At 46.3% G+C, this 15,292-nt stretch overlaps 1 protein-coding gene and 1 long non-coding RNA gene across 17 annotated transcripts in view; one reads left to right on the top strand and one right to left on the bottom strand.

The window, feature by feature from the left end:
* PRKAG2 (protein kinase AMP-activated non-catalytic subunit gamma 2) overlaps positions 1-15,292 on the bottom strand; it is a 386,863-nt gene that overhangs the window by 17,219 nt on the left and 354,352 nt on the right. For all 16 annotated transcript variants that reach the window (XR_012157633.1, XR_012157635.1, XR_012157636.1 and 13 more), the window contains 2 exons: positions 13,155-13,200; positions 1,146-1,200 (listed from right to left, as the gene is read on the bottom strand). Coding sequence is in view for 12 of the 16 variants with exons in the window: in XM_073334621.1 (XP_073190722.1) it covers positions 1,146-1,200; positions 13,155-13,200 (101 nt within the window). In the remaining 4 variants the exon portion in view is untranslated. The remainder of the gene's footprint in view (positions 1-1,145; positions 1,201-13,154; positions 13,201-15,292) is intronic.
* Positions 1-15,292, top strand: part of LOC140907812 (uncharacterized) — a 78,229-nt gene that overhangs the window by 43,444 nt on the left and 19,493 nt on the right. The gene's annotated exons all lie outside the window — the stretch shown is intronic.

The raw sequence follows: 15,292 nt of genomic DNA, 5'->3' as shown, positions 1-15,292 counted from the left end.
CCATTCAGCCCAGTATCCTGTCTTCTGACAGTGGCCAATGCCAAGGGTCCCAGAGGGAATTAACAGAACAGGTAATCAAGTGATCCATCCTGTCACCCATTCCCAGCTTCTGGCAAACAGAGGCTAGGGACACCATCCCTGCCCATCCTGGCTAATAGCCGTTGATGGACCTATCCTCCATGAACTTATCTAGCTCTTTTTTGAACCCTGTTATAGTCGAGCCATCTAGTCTTAGGCTATGTCTATACTATAGCTGGATCGACGCTCCAGTGATCAGTGCACTGGGTATTGATTTAGCGGGTCTAGCCAAATCGACTGCAGATCGCTTTCCGGTCGACCTCCATACTCCACCCCAAATGGGAAGCGTAAAGTAAGTCTACAGGAGAGTGTCTCCCGTCAACCCAGTGCGGTATAGACACCGCAGTAAGTCGACCTAAGGTACATCGACTCCAGCTATGTTATTCATGTAGCTGGAGTAGCGTAACTTAGGTCGACTTACTGTGGTAGTGTAGACACAGCCTTACTCTTCTTGAAAGCACATTAGGAAATAGAAAATGTTAGTCTGACTGCAAGAAAAATAACCGATTACTCATTTTTAATGCAAGGTTAACCCTTGAAATACTGACATTTCCCAGACTGTTGGAACAAATGCTTAGGACATAGCTCCAAAAAGTTAGTATTTTGATTAACACTTCTTGCATCAGTAGCATGCATTTATTAGAGTAACACTTTAGACAAATGATTTTCCTTGTAATGTAATTAGGATTCGTGGAGTGATGTATGCAAGAATCATCTTCCCTATAGTATCTGCTTTCTCAGCTCAGATATGTATACAAGTTAAAATGCAGTCATGTCATTGGCCCCATCCCCTGCTTGACAAGTGCATTGAAGGCAATTAAGCAAGGGATTTGTGGAAAGCTCGAAAGTTGCTGTTACGCTACAAGATATCCTATTGGACTCAACGCTGATTTTTGGAGAGTTCTTCCTTTGAGTCACTTAAATAAAAACATGCAGAGTCTTTCCATTCTTCGTTATCTTACTCTAGTTCACAAACTCAAATCCTGTTTCTCTTTAATGTAGATAACGAAATCCCTAGTACTAATTCCAAGATCAGCACAATTTAGAAGCAAGCAACAGAAACTTACCTTGCATCCGGGGAGATGTTCACTAAAGGCTTAAAAGTTTCTTGTAAATAAAGCTCTGTATTAAAAAACAAACATTTTTAAAAGTAAGTGTTTTAGCTACAAGGAAGTGGACAATTACTATGATGTGTATAACTCAACTCCCCACTACAAAATTAAATGGATAAGAAGTTACAAAGGCTCACAAGGAGACAAACATCTAGAATTTTTTTTTTTTTTAAGTTAAATAAAGGTGCAGGGGTACTTTTGACAGTGAGCCCTCTACACTGAAGTTAAACGGATAATCAGCAAAGGGATCTAAAGGAATTATTTAAACAAGAATTAAAGTAATGCAAAGAAGAGTATCACCACTTGGTGTCATTATAGCAATACAAAACATCATGAAGAGAAAATTCATCCATTGGATGAAGGCTTACAGTAACTGTGGTTCTTAGATGTGCTGTCTAGATATATATTTTCCACTCTTGGTGCACAAATGCCCTATACAATTGAGATCAGAATCTTTTGGCCAGTAGACCTGACCTCACCCAGAAAATCTAAACTAGCTAACTGGTAACAAATCGTAATATCATCTGAGACCAATTTTGATCGCCTTTAATATCATTTGGCCCGGCTCATCTTTCTCTCTGCAGAGGCAACAAAAAATGTAGGTAAGACCCTGGATGACTGTTCTATACAGATAAAATGAGAGTGCCCTCCATACACCTAAAGAGTTGAGTCTTGCTTCCCTCAGTTGGAATGTAGTTTAGGGAAGAACATTGATAGGATAAGAGGAAGTTTGAAGCCACTTTGGGGAGAAATTGTGGATTTGAGAACAAGCCTCTTTCCATGATAATCAGCCAGCCAGTATCCATGCTCTGAGATGTAGAGAGGCTGGGTCTAGATGCCAGTTGTTTGGGGGAGAAGAAACACGACAGACTACATCTGGACTAATTGGCAATGTTAAAAGGAGACAATTGAAAATCTACAAGGTCTGGGTATCAGAATTGCCTGGGCCAAACTGATGCTATCGGGATCATTACTGCAGACTCTTGTTTTAGATTCTTTAAAACTCTCAGTATCAGAGGATATACATACATCAGACCTGGGATCCATGAAATGAGAATGTGTCTGAGTGTGGTCCCAGGTTCAGACCCCTCAGAGCAACAGGTGGGACATTTCCTGTTTGTGCTTGTGGTAAACAAATCTATGTGTGGGTAACCCCACATTTGAAAGACTGAATTATAAAGAGTCTTACTCATGCTTTTCTGAAAACTGCCTGCTCAAGTGATCTGGCTAGTCCTGGTAGGTGAATAACTATCAGGGTATGTCTACAGTACAAAATTATTTCGAAATTATTCTCTTCGAATTTTCGGAAGCTATTTTATACATTCAGTCTTCTGTGTCCCCACTAAAGCACGTGAATTCGGCAGATTGCGTCCACAGTACCAAGGTTAGCATCGAATGTTGGAGTGGTGCACTGTGGGTAGCTATCCCACAGTTCCCGCCACCCACTGGAATTCTGGGTTAAGCTCCCAGTGCATGATAGGGGAAAAACATTCTTGCGGGTGTTTCTGGGTGTGTGTCATCAGAAAGCTATGGCAGACCATCATTTTGTGCCTTTTTGGTGTGCAGACGCCATACTGCTTTCAGCAGACAGTGCACCGCTGCTCTCCTGCTACTATGAATCCACCTCTCCAACTCAGCTGTGCTCGGCCATCGTGAACCGAGCAGCACAGCTTCCGCCGCCAACTCTGCTCTTCCGCTATTGCCACGCTTCCGAGCTTCTCCATGTTGTCTGTCCTGGGCTCCCACCTCCCTGAAAGCCACAGAAGACAACCATTTTCAGCTGTTGTTCGGCTACCGTGAACAGAACAGCACAGCTTCCGCTGCTACTCTGCTCTCCTACATTTCGTGCCCTTTTTCCAGGATTAGCCATGCAGGCGCCATAGCCATGGAGCCCGATCAGATCTCCGCTGCAGTTTTGACCATTGTAAATACCTCACGCATTATCCAGTAGTACGTGCAGTACCTGCAAAACCGGGTGAGGAAGCGATTACTGATGAGGACATGGACACAGACGTTCCTAGAAGCATGGCATGTGGCAATTGGGAGATCATGGTGCTGTTGGGCCAGGTTCATGCTGTGGAACGCCTATTATGGGGCCGGGAAACAAGCACAGACTGGTGGAACTGCATAGTGTTGCAGGTATGGGATGATTCCCAGTGGCTGAGAAACTTTCATATGCGTAGGGCCACTTTCATGGAACTTTGTGACTTGCTGTCCCCTGTCCTGAAGTGCAAAGACACCAAAATGAGAGCAGCCCTCACAGTTGAGAAACAAGTGGCCATAGCCCTGTGGAAGCTTGCAACGCCCGACAGCTACGGGTCAGTCGGGAATCAGTTTGGAGTGGGCAAATCTACTATGGGGGCTGCTGTGCTGCAAGTAACCAACGCAATCGTTGACCAGCTGCTATCAAGGATAGTGACTTTAAAGCCATCCACAATAGTCCGCACATTTCCCAATGTGCTGGGGTTCCCTAACTGCGACGGGGCGATAAACGGAACACATATCCCTATCTTGGCCCCAGAACACCGGGGCGGCCAGTACATAAACGGCAAGGGGTACTTTTCCATGGTGCTGCAAGCACTGGTGGATCACAAGGGACGTTTCACCGACATCAACGGGAAAGGTGCAGGATGCTCACATCTTCAGGAACTCTGGTCTGTTTGAACAGCTGCAGGAAGGGACTTACTTCCCAAACCAGAAAATTACTGTTGAGGATGTTGAAATGTCTATAGTTATCCTTGGGGACCCAGCCTACCCCTTAATGCCATGGCTCATGAAGCCGTACACAGGCATCCTGGACAGGAGTAAGGAGCAGTTCAACTATAGACCGAGCAAATGCAGAATGGTGGTAGAATGTGCATTTGGACATTTGAAAGCGCGCTGGCACAGTTTACTGACTCGGTTTTGATCTCAGCACAACCAATATTCCAATTGTAATTGTTGCTTGTTGCGTACTCCACAATATCTGTGAGAGTAAGGGGGAGACATTTATGGTGGGGTGGGAGGTTGAGGCAACTCGCCTGGCGGCCAGTTTCGCACAGCCAGACAACAGGGCAATTAGAAGAGCGCAGCAGGGCGCGCTGCACATCAGAGAAGCTTTGAAAGCCAGTTTCATGACTAGCAAGGGTACGGTTTGAGAGTTGTGTTTGTTTCTCTTAAAAAGTTACCCGCCTCCTATATTATTATATAAATAAAGGAAATAAAGTCACAATTGTTTAAAAACCGTTCTTTATTATTAGTTGCACAAAACACCGAGACAAATCAGAAGCTAGATGGGGGAGGAGGAGGGAAGGACAAGTTCAGAAACCAAATCAAAATTTAGGATATGCCAGCTTTCTGCTGCTTGTGCAATCCTCTGGGGTTGACTGTGTGGGTCCCCGTAGCCTCCCCCTGTGTTCTTATCTGGGTGAGGAGGCTATGGAACTTGGAGAGGAGGGAGGGCGGTTATTCAGGGACTGCCGCGGCAGTCTGTGGTCTTGCTGCCTTTCTCGCATTAGATCCACCATACAGCGGAGCATGTCAGTTTGCTCCCTCATGAGCTTGACCATAGCATCCTGCCTGCACTCATCGCGTGCGTCCCTCCTCTCTTCGTATTCATGTAACGCTTTATGCGACTCTGCAATTGTTTGCCCCCACACATTCAACTGGGCCCTATCAGTGCAGGAGCTTGGCAAATATGTTGTCCCGAGTTCGTTTTTTCTGCCTTCTAATCTGGACCAACCTCTGGGACAGAGTAGATAGGGGCCGCAATGAAACATTGGCACCTGCTGCAGGAGGAGAAAAAGGGAGGGTAGTATTTTAAAAGATACATTTTAGAGAACAAAGGGGACACAGTTTCTCAGTGAAACAGGCAATTCATAGTACACAGCACATATTCTTTCTGTACAAGGTCTCATTTTGCCTCCTATACTGAAGTGCCTGCCACTTTGGTGTGAGTAAGCCATCACATGCGGCCAGACAACAGAATTCAGCTTGCAGGCAGCCTGCGGGCTCTCTGGGATGATCACTTCACAGAACACCCTCCCTCACCCCGCCCCCCCCGCAGGGCTCCGATGAGGCTCTGAACAGGGATGAGCCCTTTAAACTAAACGTGAACAGCCCAGCGTGGCTGGGTTTCCTCCCTCCCCCCACTGTGTGGCTCCGATCAAACTCTCATTCACCAGAAGTGCCTTCTCCAGGCTCATGGTCTGGGAACATGCTTTGGGAGTAGGGGGAGGCTATTGGCTCCAGCGTTAAGAATAGTTCCTGGCTAGGGGGGAAAACAGATTCCCCACTTGCCGCCTGCACACTGTCCTCTTCCTCCAAAAAACTCATCCTCCTCGCTCCGTGCTACTCCCCCCTTGCAGGCGTCCACGGACAGTGGTGGGGTAGTGGTGTCATCACCCCCCATAATTGCATGCAGCTCACGGTAGAAGCGGCACGAATAGGGCTGTGACCCAGAGTGCCCATTCGCCTCCCTGGCTTTTTGGTACGCTTGCCTGAGCTCCTTGATTTTTGGACGACACTGTTCTGTGTCCCTGGAGTAGCCTCTTTCCATCATGGCCCTGGAGATTTTAGCATACGTATTTATGTTCCTTTTTTTGGAACATAGTTCCTCCATAACAGATTCATCTCCCCAACATGCAATGAGATCCAGTACCTCACTTTCGGACCATGCTGGAGCTCGTCTGCAAATCTGGGACTGCATGGTCGCCTGTGATAGTGGACTGTGCTGATGGTCGCCTGTGATGGTGGTGACCAAACAGGAAATTCAAAAGTTCCCAGGGCTTTTACTGCCTATCTGGCTAGTGCATCGGAGTTCAGAGTGTTGTTCAGAGCGGTCACAAGGGAGCATTCTGGGATAGCTCCCGGAGGCCAATATCGTTGAATTGCGTCCACAGTACCTGTAACCCGGAATGGCGATCTCGATTTTAGCGCTACTCCACTTGCTGAGGTGGAGTACAGAAATCAGAGTAAAGAGCCCTTTAAATCGAAAAAACTGGTTTGGACATGTGGACAGAGCCAGTTTTATTTTGAGGTAACTTGGCTAATTCCGAAATAATCGCGTACTGTAGACCAGGCCTCAGAATGATCTGATGCTGGATGCACCAATTCCACAAGCAGACTAATTCCTAACAAGGAAGCTGATTGTGCTCCTCCTTGCCTGCTCACATATAATGCTGTGTGTGGTTTTGTCTCTTTCTCTTGCTATACCATTCTGCCTTGGATCAGAGGGAGAAACACTAAACAAGCTGAACACATTGCCCCAAGTTCTAATATATTTCTGTGAAGAAAAGTCTCCTTTGAGGATCACAAACCTGGAGATTCATGTTGTCTAGATATGCTCCCCAGCTAAGGATGAAGGAGTTGGTCACTACTGTTTTTGAGGACAGAGGTAGAGAAAATGGAACACTTCTGCATACATGATTGGGATTCTTCCATCAATTGGAAATATTAGGACTTAAGGAATATGAACTACACATTTACTTTCATTGTATGAAAAAGTGGCTGAAGTAAAGCCTGGTACGTGGCATGACCAATGTGCATGAAGTCACATGAACTATCAACCTGAAACAATCTGGCCTGAGGTAAGTATGCCCTACCTGTTATGGAGTTCAGCAGTATCACAATAAGTTGTATTTTCTGGGTAAGCATCAAAGATGGACTTTTCCTTATTGATTTTGAGTTACAAGGTGGCAAAGAGTTGTAGGATGTGATGAATCACATCTTACCTGTTGCCATGAGCTCCCCCAAACAAGCCAGTCACTCAGGCAGGAACAAACAAACTTTTATGTCTCCTTAAGTATGCTGCCATTAGATCCAAACTTTCTGTGAAAGCCTTTGGGGCTGTTGATAACCCCAACGGAAAGACTCTGAACTGGAAATGTGAGCTCCCCAGTAGAAATCTCAGGAGCTTGTGTGGGCTGAGTGGATCAAAGCATGGCAATATGCATCTCGAAGGTGGAGACTCTAGAAATTAGATTACTGAGACAAGGGTAGCCATTTTGAACTTGCCCCCGTGAAGGAATCAGTTTCCTTGAATCCAGAATTGGGCAGCATCTTATTTTTCAGTTAAAGGAAAAAGGAACAGGAACAACAACTTTCCCCGTTTTATTGAAGGGGCACTTCTACTGCTCCCAAAGTAGGACATCTCCTGATTTAATTCTCTTCTGAGAGGGATCACTGAAAAGGGATGGGGAATGTGGATGGAGGACAGGAAACATCTAAAATGCAACCTAATATCCAACCTCTACGATTTCCAGGATCCAAGAGTATGAGGCAATATTGGCCCAAGCTTCCCAAAAAAGAAAATAAACTGTGTCCAAATGAGATAGGGAAAGGGTATGTGTTTTGGGAAGCTCTCAGTTAACCATCACACAAACACTGCTGCCCCTGAGAAAGAATGCAGGTCATCTGTGTATTCTTTGTTTCTTTCTCAGTGGTTCTTACAGTCTTTAGTATAGAGACTAAAAAGGGGGCAGGAGGAACCTGCCTCGAATAGGGCTGCTAAGCTGCTTTTCTTCAGGGTTGTGGGGTGTGTAGACCCAAGAACCCAAGTGTAGCCCGGGAGTCCTTTGATGAGCATAACACATCTGTCTTTCTGCTGAACAGATCAAAACCCTTAAAAAGGAGGTTTCCTATAGCAATCTGTATTTCTTTGAGATTCTGTGAGGATTGTATTCAAAATGCCTCCACCTCATTGTCATAGATGTTACCATCAATCTTGCCACAGTGTCTGATGCAATCAATTGCTGCCTGTAAGGAGTTCTGAGCTATTAGTTAACTTTCTGAAATTAAGGATCTTATTTCCTCTCTAGAACTCCTGTGGTAGTCTATCAGTAAAAGTCCAATACTTTATACCAATTGATGTACTCATACTTGGCAAGGAGTGCAGAGTAGTTGGCTATCTAAACTGGAGGCTGGCAATGATATAGCTCTTCCTTCCAAAGAGATACAACTTGGACTGTTTTTCCTTATGTGTTGCCTTGGAGCTTTGCTGGTTTGGGCTCTCTTGTAGTAACTGCTGCCCAAGGGATCTAGATGTGGGAGGAAAGTAAAAATACTGAAATCCTGAGGATAGTCCTGGTACCTTCTCTCTACCTTTTTTAGATTTCAGTGGAACAGATGTAGGAGTCTGCCATAAGCACTGTGCATGTTATAACAGACTTCCCTATGCAGCACAGAGAGTCTATCTGGCCTTCAGGTGCACAGGATGTGTAACTGTTTATGGGATTTCTCTTGCACTAACTCAGCTGTAATGCCTAACAGCTCTGCCATCTGACAAAGAAGGTCTTGAAAAGCCTTGTAGCTGTTGAGGTGATGGAATAGATGGGACCATAGCTTTGTCAGGGGATGACAATGAAATGGCAGCAGGGGCAAGTTCAGCTGACTGATTATATTTTCATCAGAAACTTGTATAGTTCAGGATCAGTAAGTGACATCTGGGATTGCTAATGCTGTTGGACCTTCAAGGAGGGAGATGGGCCCTGGAGGTGGCAGAGGAAGGTTTTCTGGTGTGATGGAAGCCCCATGGTGCCCACAATGGCCATGAATGATAGCTATAAGCAAAATGAGTTGGGGGCCACAGGGAAGGTACCAGGTTCTCTCCTTATATCCCCTACATCTACTAGGGTAAATTTTGATCCTTGGACTCCTTATTGGAGGTAGAAGGGTCAGATAAGAGAGATCTGGAGTATGTGAATGAACCCTCCCCAGTGTGGTCTGAAGTGGATAAGAAAGAACACTTTTCTTCCAATAGCGGATCTGATTTGAGAGGCATCCCAGGGCCTGATCTAGGAAAATCTTTAGATGATACAGAAGACCTACTCGGTACTGAGGAAATGTCAGTGGTGCATACCGATAAAGGTAACAACTGTGACTTAGGGAGGGCAGATAAAAGTAGATTCCCCCTTCTCCCCTTGCCCTCCCCCGAGTATAGTGAATCTCTGTCTCAAGACAGTTAGTACCAGAAGCAACAATTTTGAAAGTTAGGAAGTCACTGGTACAGGAACAGTAAAAGCCTTGATGTCAGTACTGAGCGTCCCAAAGGCAGTGCCATGGAGTGCATATGGGAGACTGCTTTGAGGGTGCTCCTTATCTGGTACTGGTGTACAGATTCTTTTTGGGTGACAGAGGATCCCAACTCCAGCTTTGTACCAGGAAGGCTGAGGTGATTTATGCCTTTTTGCAAGGTTCCTAACATGAAGACCTGTATATATGTTCTTTAGAATCATAGAATATCAGGATTGGAAGGGACCTCAGGAGGTCATCTAGTTCAACCCCCTGCTCAAAGCAGGGCCAATCCCCAACTAAATCATCCCAACCAGGGCTTTGTCAAGCCTGACCTTAAAAACTTCTAAGGAAGGAGATTCCACCACCTCCCTAGGTAACGCATTCCAGTGTTTCACCACCCTCCTAGTGAAAAAGTTTTTCCTAATATCCAACCTAAACCTCCCCCACTGCAACTTGAGACCATTACTCCTTGTTAAGAGTGGTACTGTATCCTACCCAATCAGTCATTCAAGAGGACTTGGTAATAATAGCAGCAGAAGAATGCTTCAGAGGAGGAGTTCTAGAGCTGGCCATTACATCCAAACTTATTGGGTACTTCTGGTGGAAGACTTCTCAGATCTGGGTAAAATTTTGTTTACCTGGATCAGAGGCAGATCTCATTGATTTGTCCAGCAGATAAAGTTTTTAGGCGAGACCAGGGCTGGCTCTAGGCACCAGCAAAACAAGCAGGTGCTTGGGGTGGCACATTTCTAGGGGGCGGCATTCCGGCACCGGCCATGCCTCCCCTAGAAATGTGCCCCCGCCGCCCCAGCTCGCCTCTACTCCCTCCACTCTGCCTCCGTCTGCCACTGCTGCTCCGCTTATCCCCACCTCCCTTTCGCGTGGCAAGCCTGAGAGGGAGGAAGGGAGAAGCCAAGCAGTGGCGCACTCAGGGGAGGTGGCGATGGTGGAGTGGAGCTGGGGTGGGGAGTGGTTCCTCTACCCCCCCCCGTTACTTCCTGCGCTCCCCCCCACCTTCACTCACCTCCGCTCCGCCTGCACCCCTGAATGCGCTGCCTCTCCCTCGCCTGAGATGGAGGGGGGAGAAGTGGAGTGGTGGCGTGTTCAAGGGAGCAGGCGGAGCGGAGGTGAGCTAGGGTGGGGGGTTGCAGGGTAGGAGCCGCAGGAAGCAATGGGGGGGGAGGGGGATGCGGCACGCTGAGGGGAGGAGATGGGGCCGGGGATTTAGGAAAGGGATTGGGAAGGTGATGAAAAAAAAAGCGTGGGTGGGCAAAAATTTTTTTGCTGGGGCAGCAAAAATCCTAGAGCCAGCCCTGTCTTTCTCACCTTTTCAGTGTGTTTAGAAAATGACTGACAAACAGTGCATGTGTCAGTAATATGCCCCTCTCTCAGGCATAACAGGCATCTTGTATGTCCATCATTGAGGGACATAGCCACCTCACCAGATGGGCAATATTTGCACCACCAATATTTTTGCTCAACTATAAGGGCTGTAGCTTGGTACCAGGCAATGAAAAGCACTACTACCCAAAACAGAAGCCTATTAACAGGGGCAACGAGTTGTATGGGCTGGTGATGCCCGGGCTCCAGTAATATTGAGGGCCCAGGCTCCACCAATGTTTGGTGCCGGGTCTCTCCCCGGACCCCGCCTGCTGCCCCCCTGCTGAGTGTCCCCCGACCCCCACTTGCTGCCCCTGTGCGCCTTCCCTGGGTCCCAGAGCGTCCCTGCCTCTCCCCTGCAGCTCCAGGCTGACTCTGCTCTGTTGGTTCCCGGCATCAACTGCCATCGCAGGGTCCTAATGCCCCCCATGCAAGTGAGTGGCAGGGCAGGCTGCCCTTACCCTGCCCTTCCACCTCTGACCCTTACGTTTTCCAGCTGCCCCCTCCACCAGCACCGGGGGCCCCCCTGCCAGAAATCACTGCTCCTGGGCAAGGGGCAAGCCCCATCCCTAACCCCCGGTGAGGCTACAGTGAGGGACAGCAGCAGGGGAGGAGGTTCACATGTCATGGCAGCCCCACCCCACCCCATGGGAGGCAAGGGGGCTTCCTGGACCTGAGAGGGGCCCTAGGAGCACGTGCAGTGACAGCGGTGCAGGGTGAGTGTGCTGCCAGGAGGGAGAAGGGGGCCCCTCCCCCAGAGCTCACTGCTGCCGGCGGGGAGAGGGCCGGGGGAAGTCCTCCTCTCTGGCCCCAGCCCCGGGGCAGCCTGCCTGCACCCTAAACTCCTCAGCCCCACCCCAGAGCTCACACTCCCAGTCAGAGCCCTCACCCCGCACCCATACCCTCTGCCTTAGCCCTGAGCCCCTCCCACACTCCAAACCCCTCATCAGTGGCCCCAGCCAGAGCCCTCATCCCCCAGCACCCTAACCCTCTGCCCCCTCCTGCATCATGAACCCCCGAGCCCCACCCCTGCACCCCCTCCCACCTCCAACTCCCTCCCAGAGCATGCACTCCCTCCCCCTTCCCACACACCCCCTCCTACACCCCCACTCCTACCCCCACCCTGTCCCACACACCCTCTCCTGCCCCCAAATTCCCTCCCACAGCCTGCACCCCTCACCCCCTCCTGCACCCCCACCCCCTGCCCCAGCCCAGAGCCTGCACCCAGCACCCAAACTCCATCCCAGAGCCTGCACCCCAGACCCCATCCAAACTTCCTCCCAGAGCCTAACCTCTCACCCCTTTTGTACCCAAACGCCCTCCCAGAGCCTGCACCCCAATCCTCTGCCCCAGCCCAAGGCCTACACCCCAGACCTCCTCCCCCCACACAAACTCCCTCCCAGAGCCTTAGGCAGGTGGGGGGCGGAGTTTGGGTGGGCGGAGTTTGGGGGGCAGGTTCTGGGCACCACCAAAATTTCTACAAACCTGCCATGCCTGCCTATTAAAACCTATCTATCTATCATAAATACCAAGACCTATATTAAGATAACTATATATACACACAATTTGTTTTAAGCTTGCAGGAGAAACTACAAGCAGCCACACTCTTCCTCACAGCCTTGGGTGGGTGGTAAGGAGGAACTAAGGGTCAGCTGGCCCCAACATGCTGATCTTGAGTGCACATGCACCAAAGGTGGATTTTATATTTAGATATATATGAAACAAACACTAAGAACTTTCAGCTGGTGATTTTTAGAAGACTAAGTTGTAAATTATAAAGTTAATCAACTTATTTGATTTTCAATTTTTTGCTTGACTCCTTTATATCAGTATGAACTGATGTTAAAATATTGTATGACAATCATCTCCACACAACATCATTAAATGTTAGTTTACAATTCCTTTTCCAAGTTGCTATTTTTAAAAAGGTAACTAGCGCATGACTATAAAAATATATTTGAAACTGCTACCACAACTTGTTAACATAAATCTGGAAAAAGCAAGCAAGCAAGCAACCAACTGCTACATTCCACAAAGTGTGTTTAAAACAGTAGGAGAGATTTTAAAAATCATAGGCAGTTGGAGAGTGTTTATATTTAGGAACAGTTCATTAAGTGGCATGAAGTTACCAAAGTCCTTCTCAAGCTCTCACACAACGATTAGCTCACAATGTGACTGTCAAAGCAGGATACTGTAATATTGATTGTGAAGCTGTCATTGGGAGAAGGTACAGTATATAACCCCACCAAGATCCAAACAAGTTAGTTTAAGATTTACTCATATAAAAGGTACTTGTGTTTTAAAAAAAAACAAAACAAAACCAAAAAACGACTTCTATGAAAGTCAGTCTGAAAACAGGACCTCTTTCACTAGAGTTTATTATTACCACCACCACCACCACCAATACAGACAGGATTATTATTTCAAGTGCAGAATAAACAGTGTGAGCAAATAGACTAACGCTAAATATTTCCTGTTTTCATTCAAGTATCTTAGTAAGAGACAGATTAAGAGATGAGTAACCAAAACACGATTTTCAGAGATTAAGTTTCCTTAAGAGGCATCAATGGATCTTAACAGAAGTGTTCTCACCCCTCCATGTTTCAATCTTGTGCTCCTCCAATTCATAGATCTGAACCTACAATGAAAACATGAAAGTCTATAATGCTTTAAACATTGTCCAATCACAACTAAAGAATGTTAGGTTTTAACAATAACTTTCAAATCTGAATTATCCCCTTCAGTCTCACTGCGGATTCACTACTGCACAAAGACAAAGTTGGTCCTAATTCTTGAAATACCCTGGCTCAGTGAAGAGCAACGCTTACTGGCACTAACACGCAGGGAACAAGAGCAACACTTCCCAGCACTAGGTTTAAAGACATAGACCAAGTGATTATAGCATCTTATAAAAAGAGTGCACAAGGCCCCCCCCCCCCCCCCAATTAAAAAAAACCCTTTGAAGGTCACTTTTAAAGGAAAATTGATGAACGGTGTTTATCTGTATGAAGTCATTGAAAAGACCCAGTAATGAAGGATAAAAGTGTGAATTACAAAACTGAGATAAATGCTTTTTCCTCTTTTTGACAGTACTGACCCAGCAGTCTACTGAACTAACAAACAATTCCTTCTGGAGTGGACTTAACTGGGAGATGGGTGCTCAATGACTTAATTAGGCAGAAGGCTGACAAACTAATGAGAACAATGAACCCATGAGCTGGGAAAAGTTAGAAGATAGCAAGGAAGTGCAAGGGGGAGGCTAACAGGAGCCTGGGGATACTGGATCTTTCCCTCTCCCTCCACAGAAAGTGGGCTAAGGGGCAAGTTTATGTGCCCTTATATATTGCTGCACAAGGTTGTACTAATGAACTGGTGGAGGGGACCTAATAAACAAAACACTGGTGCTTATAACCTTAGAAAGCGTTCTGCCTTTGTGTGTGGTGGTCCAAAAGGCAGAGAAGGTAGCCTTGTTACACCCTTAAAGGAATAACTGGGGACATGGCTGAATTTTTATTCTGTAAGACTTCATTTCCCCTTGTACAAGAGAAAGCATGAAGATAATGTTATGATTTTTTTCAACCACAGCTGGTGCTTTGTTCTCATTATTAAAACCTACTGAAGACCATATTTTTCCCCTCCCAAGCCTCTCTGTCACACTGCCCAATTTCTTGTTGCTCAGATGGCAACCTCCTGCAGCTCTGTCTCCAGACATCATTATATGACCTCCCCAAGGTTGTTAGGGGCTTTCTGCAATTCACTGACAGTTTCCTGAATATATTTTTAGCAGCTTTATATGAGAACTCATTATTGCTAACTGGTGATTACCACTTATAGAAAACCTTGTCTAGACATGTTAGTTTGCAGCTCAACCACAGCTACTGCCCTGGCTCTACTCTGGGCCAAGGCACCCCCACCTCTCTCATGAGTCATCTTCAGGTATTTCTGAGGCTTTAGTATTTAGATGCATTGGGCAAATTAGGATAGTTCATCTACTAAATTAAACCACTAAACTAATGGGGGCCACCCTCAAACATGATCATTCCTGCAATTGTCATCCCTTGAAATGTGCCAGAAGATGCTGAATAGTTGACACAGTCACCAGATTACCTGAAGGAACCATTTCTAGAAGCAATATAAAAGCAAGATATATATGTGAGTAAAACAAACTAGTTTTCAGGGTACTTGCAAACAGCAAAACAGGTGAGATATTTCAGCTTGATTCTGTCTAGCTTAGCTATCAGAAACCTTGTTAAAGGCTGATGAGATGAAGTTACACCTGTTATAATCACATTTTGAAGAGAATATTCCTAAAGGATTAAAACCTGGCTCAGGATTCAGAATATAGTTTGACTGTTGTTGATAGTTGCAGCAGATGGTTGTAATGCTTTCAGAAATTATAGGAATGTTTGTGGCAATGCAAAAGCCTTGAACTTTGTACAAATCCTTGGCAATGGTGTTTTGATGCCTTTATGCAAAATAGAAATGCACTTATTAGAGGTAAAAAACTCCCCAACTTTCCTCAAATGGTTTAAAGAGGTTATCCAATACTTGCACAGTGGCACATGTTGGGCTTCAAAGAAAATTCAAGTGGAATGTATGTAAATCACTTGTTGCATTAACACACAGGAGGAGAGGTTTTTATTGCCCTTAAAAATATACAAAATCACAATGATTGTAAGGTTTTCAAGCTTAATTCAAATCAGTGAAGTAACTCCAGCTTCACAAAATTA

Source organism: Lepidochelys kempii, chromosome 2 (assembly GCF_965140265.1).
Source record: "Lepidochelys kempii isolate rLepKem1 chromosome 2, rLepKem1.hap2, whole genome shotgun sequence".
NCBI lineage: Eukaryota > Metazoa > Chordata > Testudines > Cheloniidae > Lepidochelys > Lepidochelys kempii.
Note: the sequence above shows the minus strand (reverse complement) of the source record. Positions and strands in the feature narration are given on the sequence as shown.